This window comes from Falco rusticolus, chromosome 4 (genome assembly GCF_015220075.1).
Source record: "Falco rusticolus isolate bFalRus1 chromosome 4, bFalRus1.pri, whole genome shotgun sequence".
Taxonomy (NCBI): domain Eukaryota; kingdom Metazoa; phylum Chordata; class Aves; order Falconiformes; family Falconidae; genus Falco; species Falco rusticolus.
The window spans coordinates 37,606,573-37,619,066 of record NC_051190.1 but is presented as its reverse complement, the minus strand read 5'-3'; the positions used below and the strand labels follow the sequence as shown (position 1 = coordinate 37,619,066).

General features: G+C 53.6%; 1 protein-coding gene across 3 annotated transcripts in view; it reads left to right on the top strand.

Annotated features, from left to right (window-relative positions):
- The first annotated feature begins 234 nt into the window (after window positions 1-234).
- LOC119147419 (syntaxin-binding protein 4-like) overlaps window positions 235-12,494 on the top strand; it is a 46,901-nt gene continuing 34,641 nt past the window's right edge. For 2 of the 3 annotated variants that reach the window (XM_037386399.1, XM_037386398.1), the window contains exon 1: window positions 235-449. In XM_037386399.1, the coding sequence (XP_037242296.1) occupies window positions 382-449 (68 nt within the window). In that variant the 5' untranslated portion in view covers window positions 235-381. Of the gene's footprint in view, window positions 450-10,828; window positions 10,923-12,494 lie in introns of those variants that run through there. The other variant, XM_037386400.1, reaches the window with a different exon arrangement.

Here is a 12,494-nt window from a genome sequence, read left to right as displayed (position 1 = left end):
GCGATGGGACAACTCTGCCAGGTGCGAGGGGGTCCCATGGCGGAGGCACTCGCTGTGCCATGTCCCAAGCAGCTCTGACCTTGGCGGGGGCTCGGACCTGCCAGCTGGAATTAGCCCTACCGCAGCATCCCCGGGCAGCGGCACCGCCAGCCAGCGCTGCAGAACTGGAGACATCGGCAGGGTTTAGCCGGGTGGAGCTGGGAGAGGGACGATCACATGCTTGCTGGCCCGGGATTAGATGTAGCTGGCTGTGGCTGGGAGCCGTGCCGCGGAGCCATGCCGCGGAGCCGTGCCAGCCGCTGGCACTCTGAGCCCATGGCCCTGGGCAGTGGGAGCCAGCCGCAGCCGCCCTAAGGGTTCGGTGGGGACAAGTGGCCCCGGATGATGTCCTACTTCCAGTCCCCTGGCCGCGACCTGGAGCATTTCGATGGGCTTTCTCTCATTTACTGGTAAGCAGGGCAGGACGCTGCCACGCCGGGAATAGGACATCGCTCAGCGTCTGGGACCCCATCTTTGGGAGCAGTTAGGGAGGATGTGTTTGGTGACCCTATGGCTTTTTGCGGGGTTTAATTCAACTCATTTTGGTGGCCTCTCTGCAGAGGGCAGGCTCTTGTAGGGGTCCCACAGCACCGGCATCCAAGCTCCCCTGGGAGGGGCAGTGCACAGGTGAGACTGGTATCAGCCAGGGATGGAGAAGGGGATTTATTTTACAGGCAGCAGCTGGGAAGCACCTGCAGTCTCTGCACGTGGTTGTGAGTGCTCTTTCTCCTGTTGCAGCCCTGGTGCTGGGCTTTCCCATCTGGCATAAACCAGCCTCCCCAAAGGAACTGTGTCCACCCCATGCTGGTGCGTGGGGGGCAGGTGGGTGTGGAGCAGGGACCCCCAGGTGGGTGCGGGGAAGGTAGCAGGCATGGCACAGGGGATGGGAGGTGAAGGCGGGTGCAGGATGGCTGCAGATGTCTATGTAGGGCAGAGAGAGCCGGCGGGAGCACAGCTGAGGCCACGACCAGGGTTCACAGCATGTGGCTTTAGCAGATTAACTGGGGGTCAGTGGGCCGGATCCAGAGCCGGCAGGGGCCTGGAGGGCTCTCGGGGCCACCCTGAGGTTTGGCAGAGGCTTTCTTGGGCTGCCTGAGCCTGGATGTCCCCCCTAGGGAGCAAGAACCCACGGCACCCTGCAGTCCCCAGGGACGAGGGATGCTGCTGGGCACAATCTATCTCCTGCTGAAGTAGGTCATTGGAGCAAGGGCTGGGGGGGCTGCAGAGTGCCAGCACCCCAGGGAGGTGCAAGCAGGCCAGTGAGGGCAGCACCCTGGGGTGACAGCTGCTGTCACCCGAGAGATTGGTTTGGGGTTTTATGCTGATGCTTCCCTGCTGTTTCTGAGTGAAGAAAAAGCAGAATCTGTTGCTGGTCAGAAGGACATGCAGCACAGGCATGACTCATGAGTGTGTTTTGGGGAACACTGCCAGGCTGGTGACACAAGTGGGTGCTGATGGTGTGTGCACGGGGCCAGGCAGAGCTACATCTCTGCCCAGCAGCACCAGCAGCCTCACCAGGGTCCCCTGGGCATCCGTGGCTCCGTGGGGCTGCTAAGCCCTGCTTCCCTGCACTTCCAAGGCAAAGGTGCTCAAACCCCAGTTTTTAACTCGGAAATCTGCTCATGTGCCAGGGTTTTGAGTCAGAAATTCCCCCAGCGTTGTCTGCTGGGATATGCTTTGTGCAGGAGCAGAGCCTGAGCCGAGGGACAGCCAGCTCTGTGCCGGGGGACTGGTTCCTGCATGTGATGGGTGCCAGATGCTCTGGCCTGTGTTTGGCTGTCTGGCGGCTCTGCCGGGACACGCGGAGGCTGGCGAGCAGATGGCAGGGAGATAACACCTCCCCGGCATTCTGATAAGTATGACCCTGCTCTGCTGCTGATTAAAAGATTAATTTTGGAGTTTGAAATAGGAATTTAATAAATAAACATGAGCTGCCAGTGGGACCTTGCCTGGCATCATCAGGATGCAGGGTGGTGATTGCTGCAGCTGGACCAGTGGCTCATCCCTCAGCACCAGTTTCCCCCGGTGGTGATGCTGGTGTGACCCCGTGGGGCTGTCCTGTACAGCTTCGCTCCTCCAGAGAGTGGCTGCTGGAGGCTGTAAGCAGATTTTGCAGCGGTGGCTTTGGCACAGGAGCTTTGCCAGACCCAGCAGGAAATAAAACAGCCCCAAAGGTGCATTGACACCAGGCAGGTCCTGCAGCTGGTGGCTGGACCGGCTGAGTGTGCCCCAGGTGGGTGCAAAGCTGCTGCTGGCTCCTCGCTGGGCACAGCTGGGGTGCTAGGCTGGCCCGCCCCGCCCCCCCCCCCCCAGTCCCCTTTCATTATCATTACTGCTGTGTTTATGGCTTGTGCCAGGGTCCAAGTTTGAGCATGGGGATGTTCACAGCTCAAGGATGGGTCAAAGGTCTTCCCAAGCCTCTGCTGCTCTCCTGGCTCGGTGGCGTGTTCTGAAATATTTCCCTCCAATATGTTGTTTTCCCTTCTTTCTGTACATGGTGTTTTCTGTTCCCTCCTCCTTTCAATCTTCTTTCTTATGGATTCCCCTGGGTGAGATTCCTGCCATCGTTCTCTTGTTTTCCCTAGTTACTGTGGGGAGGACAGACTGGTGGCCTGAGAGCAGGGTCTGCAGCCCCCACCACTGACCATCCCCAGTTAATGAGTTTATAACCATCCAATCCCACAGCCCGGGGGATTTAGAAAGGCAGGGAGGGTTATAATCCTGTTAACCCTTCACAGAAGCTGACACCCAAGTCAGGGTGACAGCACGCATCCTCGAGCAGAGCAGCAGATCACCTGCCTCACAGGAGGGTGAGGAAGAGGGAGGAAGGCTTCCACGTGTGTGTGAGATGCCACCACACCTTGTCCTGCTAGAGTGGGATGAAGCGAGCTCGTTCAAGCTTTCCTGCGTGATTGTATTCAAATTGTGTTAAACCCAATCTCAAGTGGGGACATTGGAGGTCTGGGCTGGAGCAGATGTTGGGGGACACTTACCACAGCTGGGTGTGGGGTGCTGGCACAAACACTCCTCCTGAAGACCTCTGGCAGACCAAGCATGACCTCACTTCCACCCAAAACAACTTCTCTTCCTAATTATCGTGAGACAGGCAAATTAAAGAAACCCTTTTGCCTTTCCCTCAACCAAAGCCTTTCAGAGCAGCCTGGGAAGAGCTGCATGTCGATGGAGGGGTCTGTCCATGGGAAAACACTTGTAACCCTTCTCCAAGCCCCAGCGGCCTGAGACCAGCTCTGCCCCACCAGCCCCGCAAGGCAGGTGCCTGTGGACTGGCATCCTCATCGGGCAAGAAGCACCTCCAGAAAATGCTCCACCTTGATTGACTGGATGCATGCTTTCCAGGTGGGATCAGCTCCCTCCTGGAAGCCCCTGTCCCGTTCCTGCCCCCCCCCCCCCCCCCCCCCCCCAGTGTGTAGGTGATGGGCAGCAAAGACCTGGCTTTTAGACAGCAAAGGTCCCTTGGGATGAATCTGTCATGCTGAAGAAATCCACTGGTTGAGAAGGATATTGGAAAATGGGATGAAGTTCAGAGGAGGGTGATAAAAGGAGCTGAAGAATGGAAAAGCCTGGCCAGTGGTGAAAGGTGGCATCTCCTACTGCCCATGGTCTTGGTGGCCTGGTGGTGCTGGTTCACCGGGCAGATGCCCTGGGAGAAGGGGTCCTCTTCCCTGAAGGGTAAGGAGATGCATCCAGCTCAGGGTGGAGACATTGTCCTTCAAGAGAAAGAGAGTGTAAGCGTTGGAAAAGTGTCTCAGCTTTAAAATCTCCTCTCCTCTCCATCTTGATACTAATGAGCAGGCTTTGGTTTGGGCAGGAGTGAAGGGTGACCCACCAGTTCAAGGAGTGGGGAGGATGGAACGTTCACCAGGAGCCACCTTCTGACCTCTGAAGCTGGAGGAGACCCATGCTTAGCTGCAGGGAGTGGAGCTGGGTTGGCAAGGGGGCTTGTTAGGATGGGGTAGGGGTGCTACAGCCTCTGGCTTTCCTTGGAGGAAGGATGGTGCCTTTCCGTCCTGTCCTGGAGGACTGAGCCCTTTTGCAAGGAAGGGACACTGCGGAGATGAGGCGTGTGGCAATGACCAGGGCTGGCCACCCACCTCGGGGAGGGGGGCCTGGGTGTGCAGCCATGTGGGTGGCAGTGAAAAGCAGCAGCTGCCCCTGGGCAGCTTCTCCGGTCCCCTGGGATCCCCCTCTGTGCCCTGGGGGAAGAGGATGAAGGAGCACTGAGGTCTGCACGGCCATCGGGAGGAGGAAGGTGCCCATAGGGTCAATGTGTGACTGCTGCCAGCCACACTCGTGGGGACGAGGTTTCACCATGAGCAGTGTCACTGGGAAACGGCAGGATGCTGGGCTCGGGGGAGAAGCATCCCCTGGCCGGGGCCAGCAGCACCGCTTCATCTGCTGCCGCCCCTCTGTGTGGCCGGGGAGCTGCTGACACCCAGGGACGGGCACACATCACTGCTGGTCCCTGGGTGCTTCCCGTGGTACCTGCCTGCTTCCTTCACCAGTAATGCTGGCAGCATGGTTTTGTTTGGATGCAGTTTACTCCTCGGGAGATTCTGACTGGACACAAGAGGAAAATTTTTTGTGATGAGAACAATCAGCTATTGGAATAATGTCCCCGGGGAAGCGGTTGGATGTTCTTAAGTTTCAGCCAGGCAGGGTGCTGGGCTGGAGCATGCTCTTGCCAGGAAAGTTTGGACCAGGTAGTCCTTGAGGTCACTTCCCACCTGCTATTCTGTAGTCCTATGATTGTTTGTTCCCTCTTTTATTCAGTCTTGTCTGTGAACATCCCTGATCTCATGAGCTCATCTGAAGCAACACTACAGGTAATATTTATGAAAACCGTGCAGGCTGCACCGTGACTGTGGACAACAGGCAGCTGCTTCCCAGTTCCGTAGCAGATGATTTCTTTTGTTTGATTTATTATCAGTTCTTTGTAGCTGATCCTGTAAGCAGCACAGTTGCATTTTTCTGTTTTCTAATCAGATGTAAATGTCTCTTCAGCCTACGCTGATTTTGTTTTGTCATGAAACAAATGTTGGGTTGTTGTTAAGCAAGTGCCTGATGCTGCCTGAGCAGCTCTTTGCTCCCACCATGGCTCTCGGCATTGGTGGGATGCGGGCAGAGACCATAACACAGTGCCCTGGTGAGGGCTACCCTCCCACCTCAGAACATCTTACTGCTGCTTTCCAGAGCTGAAAGCCCTCAGGCAGACCTCACTGCCACTGCAGGATGTCTCTCCAACTAATTCCCACCCACGCAAACCTGCTCAGACCCTGTTCCTCTGATAAGCCGTGTGCAGCGGCTCCTCACGGGCTCGGTGATGTTGCTTTCAGTGCCACCCACCCATCCCCAGCTCCGGCATCCTTGTGCCGCTGCTTTGCTGAGCTCAGGGTCCTACCTGGAGCTGCCACTTATTTGGGGTGATTTGGCCCTGGCTGAAGTACCTGGTTCAGTCATGGATGCTCACTGGGATCGGGCTGGGCTGAGCATCCCCGCAGGGTCTGGCCATACCCAGGCTTGGCTGCCCCGCACGGCGAGGGTGGCTGAGCCTGGCTGCCCTGAGTGCTGGTGTGGGCAAACCCCTCCCAGCATGCTGGCAGGTCTGAGAGCACCACATCCTTGTACCTGGCCCTTTCCCTTGACTTTTGCATTTTGCTCTGTGTTCTTGCCAGGGATGCACCTTGTCTCATGCTCACCAACATGCCTGTCCCTGTGGTTGGGTCTTCTCTCTTTCTGTAGCTATTTTTCATCATAAATCTCACAATTCCGTATCCCACAGCCAGCATGACTGCAATGAGAGCCTGCCTGTGAGGAGCCAGCCCTGGTTTGTGGGGACAGCCATGCACGGCTCCTCCAGCTTGCAAGTGCAATTTGGTGGCTGCCGTTCTCCTACTTTGGTGCTTGCGCTGGTCTTTCCCAAGAAGCAGGGTAGGGAGGAGAAGACAGACCAAGGAAGAAATGTAGAAGAGCCCTTTATCCACTGCCAGTCTAAAGGCTGCTTTCCCAGAAGGTCCTTCAACCAGCACGCAGAGCAGAGGTGGATAATAATGTAGCAGAGAATCACATATGCTCACGATTTTCTGTTGGATAGAAAAGAAACTCTTATCAGTTTTGTTGCATCCCTATCTAAACCATTATTTTATATCTCTGATCCTAATGGTGCTTTCTAAAGCAAGAAGGCTGAAATCTCCCACCCTGGGTACTGAAGGGGAGGGAGCCTCGAGGCAGCACGTGGCTTGGCTGGAGGCTGGCAGGATTGCATAATTGTATTTAGGAGAAAATCCAAATTTAAAATGTGCTGCCAGGAAAATTCAGGGGGGAGAGAAGCAGGAGAGAGCATCCTTCCCGTGGAAGGATGGGAGACCTTCACGATGGGATAGAAAACTAATACCTTCAAAATCCAGGAGCTGGTGGCTTCCAAGCCTGGAAGCCCAGAAGTTCTGTGTGCCCTGGGGAAGCAGCCCTGCTCTGGCACAGTGGTATATGCAGGTCCTCTTCAGCCAGGGGATCAGTGGAGATGTCTTGGCTGTCCCACCAGCAGACAGACGTGCTGGAGACATTTCTTTAGCTCTAGTTTCAGACAGGCTGCCTGTTCCATCTGCCTAAGGAGCTCCATGGGCTGTGGCTTGGGCTGCACGAGATTTCCAGGTCTCTTTGCCACCAGTCAGTGCTGAAGGCTCAGTTGCATGAGAAGATCAGTTCCTGGGGTTTAGCCTCAATGTTGGTGCTGGAATAACCAAGCAGACCAGTGGCTCTATTTCTTTGCTTGTCTGGCTTTAATGTGACCTGGAGATGTCCCTCCCTGAGTGGCCAGGCTGCAAAGAACTGTTTGGCTGGGGAGAGCACTCACCAAACCCCTCAGTTTCAAATGAAGGTGTGTTTCACAAAAGATGAGCCTTGGGAAATGTCTTCCCATGCATTTTTGCATTTTCTGCTTGCCGTCTCTCCACCCGCTGTGATGCTAGCACCTCCAGTGATGTTAAACCTGTGACCTCCACCTATTGTGGGCCAGCTGCTCCCAGCACAGTGTGCTTGTAGTCTGGCTAGGGAAGGGCAAGGGGAGACTCAAATCATGAGAAAAAATAACTTTACTGTGGGTTGTGCTTGTTTCAGCCATCCTCTTTCCTGCTTTTCTTTCTGAAACCCAGACAAATATATTGCCACCATCTTCTCCACCTGCTTCCCCTGGGTGGTGGTCAAAGTCTGGCAGTTTGGAGAAGTTGTGATGCCCTGGAGGAGAAGGTGGGACGGTGTGTAGGGGCACAGTCAGCACCAGCACCAGTCTGCTTTGCCCCCTGGGCTCCTCGGCAGGAATCAGCAGCCCAGCCGGCTGCTGCCGGGTAGGGGACGAGCACCCCTGCAGCAGGTGCAGGCGCCGGTACATAACCCACTCCCTCCCTGCACCTCTCCCCAGCACTCCCAGTTTCTCTCTCCCGCTTTCCCCTTCATGATCTATTAGAAAAATGTATGGGAAATGTGCTTGACTTGTGCTATCTTTTGCCATCAGCATTTTTTTTACCTTATGGTCCTTCTCTGAGACTTATTTCAATTCCACTCATAGCTTCACCCACCTGCTTATGCATGCTAGTGTTAAGTAAAGCTGACTGATACAGTTTCACTCAACTTTTTATATTAAAAATATTTTTTAAGCAAAAATAACTTTTTACATAGCAACCCCCTCCCCTTTTTCAATCAGTTCTCAAACTTTTTTTCTAGCAGTCAACAAAAAGGCGGACATGCAGGTTAAGAGCAGGTTTATATGCTGTCTAGCCCTGTGGTGTTAAGTTTGTACTTATTTGTGCTTCTTCCATTCATCCATTAATTTAAAAATGTAAAGGCTTGTCAGCAGTTTCCTGGGATAAGAAGCTTGGGCTTTCTAGCTGGATTTACTCTGAGTTGCTCAGCTAGGTCCCAGCTCAGGGAAGAGCTTGAGTGTATGGCATATCCTCTTTGCCAGTGCGATGTTTGCCTTCAGCACCGGTTACACAGAGCAGGACTGGGACCCTTGGGCCAGTTACATGGTTACCCTTTCTGAATGTGAGCCCAAGTTTTAGAACACTGAAAAACTTCTGAAACTTTCTGTAAATAAGACAGATTGGCAGGAGCAGTATCAGTGTCTGACGCTTTTGCCAGAGTCAGCCTGTATTGCTGAGGATGTGAGGGTTTGGAGATAAATTCGGAACCTGAGCCCTCTCCTCTTCCCTGAGGGCCTCTTTGCTTCTGTTTTCATTTACTTCACGACCTCTCAGACAAATGTGTGGCTTATTGTAACATCCCACCCAGCTGGTATGAAGCATCGGCACGTGGGAAGGGCGAGCATCCTTCTGGGTGCAGCTGGCAGCGGTTGGAAGGACCACAGTCGGTGGGACCATGGTTGGGCTGCTGAAGGATTTGGTTTTGAAGGTGCTGAGGACCCAAGCCCCAAACAAATACACATATGCTTGACGTTGAGTGTGGAAATTGTTCCCTATAATGCAGAAACCAGGGTGGATGAATTGCTGAATTGCCAGGTAGGGAAACTCTCCCATTTGCCTGCATGTTTTGGGTCAGGCCAGCCTGGCTCTGGTGACCAGTTCTGCAGCCCCTGTGAAGCAGGTCAGAGGGGTCATCTTGTCCTGTTGATGTTGCTTCCAGTGCTTGTGCTGCCCCTTTCTTTCAGCAGCACTGATTTATTCCAGCCAAGGCTCTGGTCCATGACTCAAAGGGCTAATTCTGTGTATTGCTCTATCAGAGTCTCGAAGGACCTCAGAAGGTTGCACATTGAATTTTGGTGGTGGGATAGAAATTGTCTCTTACTGTGACTGGAATGATGATTAGTGCATTAGGAGTGTGATTGTTAGTGTAATGGGCAGCAGGCTGATTGGTGAGGGCTGCTGTGGTGTCCATTCCCAGGTGAGCTGCCCAAAAAGTCACCCCAAGGTGGGCATGGTGCCAGGGCGCTCCTGCTCGTCGGGGAGCTATGCCCTGGTGTGGGCCAGCTCCCCATCATAGAGCAGGCAGGGATGGAGGGTTACTACACCCCAGTGGAGTTGAATTCGTGTGTCTGTTCTGCCACAAAACTTCCCAGCTAGCCTTGACCAGGTCACTTAGGGCCAAGGCTGGGGGTCACCAGACTCTTGGACCCTCCAGCCTCGATGGAGCGTGATGTTCAGCTCCACAGAGAGCTGGACATCGTCTGTGGGATGGCAGGAGAAAGAGCATCTCCCCACCATTGGGTGACTGTGAGGATCAGAAGTGTTGTGAGGCTCTTGGTGCAGAGAAGGCTGCAGCCGTCCAGCAGGCTGGGAAATGGCCCCCTGCGCAACCCCTTGTGCTTAGCCCCATTTGGCCGAAGCCTTTATGCAGACATGGACTAGGTGCTGGCCATGCCTTGGTTTGGTGGGATGCCTGTAATGTATCGCCATGTGCATCTACATGTGATCCCTACTTGGCGTTATTTATCCAAATGTTGATCTTGCAGCTAAATTAATTTATTTTCTAGGAGAGTTTTGGCCACCTAAAGGCCTAGTCTGCTCGGTTTTTAATATTTCATCTGAATGCCCTCCAGTGGAAGCCACTTTAAAAAAAAGCAATTAAAATGCAGGAAAACTGTCCACATTTGTCATTGTTTTAAAGCACCTTGCACTTGCCCAGCAAGGCTTCACACAGCCATTGGGGAAGCTCTTTCTAATAAAATTAGGTTTTTGCGCATGGGAAAAGTAATATTCAACAGCATCAGATTCAAGGAAATATTTGGCAAAGAGTTTGCAGTGCAGGCAAGGACTTCCATACCTGATCCCCACCTGAGCAGGACTGATCTATGCTAATGCTCAGCTAACGAGGTCTGGTACCACTAATGGGGTTTGGCCAGCAGCCTGTGGAGAGATGCTACAGGAACAGCATAAGGAAGACGCTGTTGATGAAGTCTGGGCCAAGAACTTTCCTCTGACCTTAGCTGTCCCTGGAGCCAGTAGGGATGCAGGACCTGTGTCCTCCCACAGCTCCGGGGGAACATGTTTCCAGGGAATTTCTCTTCATTTCACACTCTGCCCACCAAGATCACAGTCCTGCTCCTGCCACGCCCCAAGGTGGCTTGTTCTAGGTCCATCCCTGCTCGCTGGCCAACCTTGGATAATTTCATTTCATCCCTCCATCCCCACGTCCCACAAAACAGGGGTCACGCTGCTGCCCTGGCTGGCTGATGTGCATCAAAGTGGGGGTGGAAGAGGCTGATTAGAGGCAGATCATACTTCTGACCTCCCAACAGAGAGTGGAACCACTGAACTTGCTTTGTATTAAGAAGGAAATGCTGTAGGCTGGAAAAGATGCTAAAAGGAAAAAAAAAATCCTAAACCCCTAAGTGCTACAGTGTGTTATTGCTTCCAAAGCTTTGCTACAGATTTTAAGCCTTTAGGGATGGTGAGCACGCATGTCCTGGGCTGAACGTTGCTCTTCATCCCTGGCGGGGCTGTTCCCGAAGACACATGATAGGATGCATCCAAATAATTGTCCTGTTGTGCTAAGGATGAGTGCGACAGCCCTGATGGGGGCTGGCAGAGCTCCCGTCCCGCTGCTTCAGGAAGGTGCTTGCGACGGCCCATGTCGTCTGTGGCTTGCATAAGCTTTAATCTAAAGTTGGAGATGTTTTTAGCTGATCTGTGTTAACGTTTGGCGGAATTAACATGCATACGGGGAGACCACGTGACCCCTTCCGACCTCCCTTGTTTTTTCTTTTTTTTTTTTCTTTTTTTTTTTTTTTCTCCCTTTGCTTTAACGGATTCCTGCCAAATCAGAGTGGCTGGCGCCCGGCAGGGCTGGGCTGCCGCCGCCAGCAAGATGCCCACCGTCTCTGTCCTTTACAAGGGAGCCATCATCATCAGCAGGTAATCCCCCCACCAGCTGGGGCGGGAATTGGGGAAGGGGCATGGGGCAGCCCTGGGGGTCCTGGCGGCCACTTCTAGCCAAGGGTCACCTGCTGTGGCTTCTCCAGGACCAGGGTTCGGTGGCAGAGATGGCTTGCGCTCAGCAGAAAGGGCTGAGGACGTCGTCACTAGCGCCTGTCGTTGGGTTTCTAGCGTCTCTAGCATTAGCGAAGCTCGCCCTGCTCTGCTGTTTGTGCACCGCATCGCGGATAAAAGTTGATCGTATCAAGTAGGCATCTGCTTTACCAAAACTGCTCTTGCGTTTCAGCTATTTCTGTTTGCTCATGGTGGAGTTTCCTCGGGGATTTACTTAAAATACTCTGAAAATCCTGGCTGGTAAATCGAACCAGTCTGGGCCCAGGGCTGCTCTGGCTGCCTGGGATGCCTTCAGACTCTGCTTCCTGTCAGCCAGATGTGGCCAGTTGTTTGTCCAGTCTTTTGAATACATGAACAATGCAAGAATATCAAGGGGGGTGGGTGGGGTGTATTTTTAATACAGAAAAAAGCTTCCAGTCTGAATATTTGAGGTGGGTGTCACTGGTTTTGCAGAATAGCTTGATATTTTGAGAGGTATTTTGAACGCCTGAAAAGAGAAGCTCCCAAGGTTTATTCCTCTCCTGCATCTGTTGTGCCCCACGCCGTGGTACCTTCTCAGCTGTATCCAGATTTGGGATCCAATATGGATTCAGAAACTCCTTTTCTCTTGTGACTTAAATTCTGGGAAGCAGAGTGTTCCAGGAGCCCCTCACCCCTGGTTTTCCACCTGGCACACCTGGCTTTGGATTTCTCAGATCAAGGTCACCCATCCTCGTGGGGGTGACCCATCCACGGGTCACCCAAGGAGGTCCCCAGCTATGGCAGAATGGAGCTGGGTGCTTTCAATGTCATTTATCTGGGACACCTGCTTTGCCAGACGGTGTTTAGGGGGAGGCTGTGGGGTGGTTGGGAGAGTTACTCAGCACGGGGGAGACTCAGGTGTGTAACGCTCCTCCACCTGCTTTGCCTTACGATGGGAAGCTCCCACCCTTGGCGAGGCGAGGCAGGAGCTTGAAGCAGCCCGGCAGATCTTGCTTTGCCCTTTTCCAGAGTCCCTGCCGGAGGGACGGAGGCTGCCTGCCTTACAGACCTCGGGAGCAGATCGCACCCGGCTGTCTTCATGACAGGCTGTCTGTATTTTTGAAACTGGTTTATTCCCGGAACATTGGTCTGAGCTTTGATCTCATTTCCCGGGAGCTGGACAGCTGTCCAGCCCTGTTAATCTGGGGTAATGAATCACAGACAGGTCCATCAGATTTGCTGGGTGGGGAGGATGATGTCCAGCCCTGCACATATTCTCTCATTTATCTGTATAAATTTCGCGGGGGGGTTCGGAGGGTGTTGATTTTCACCAGTGTGGGCTTAATATGCAGGGTTGTGTCCCTCAACCTGTGTCTGCATCATTTTGTGGGCAATATCCAAGGCAGTGGGAAGGATGTGCTTGTGCGCACATTGCCTGGGCACCTGTGCCTCTGTTTCTTTCAGCCCGTGAATGAA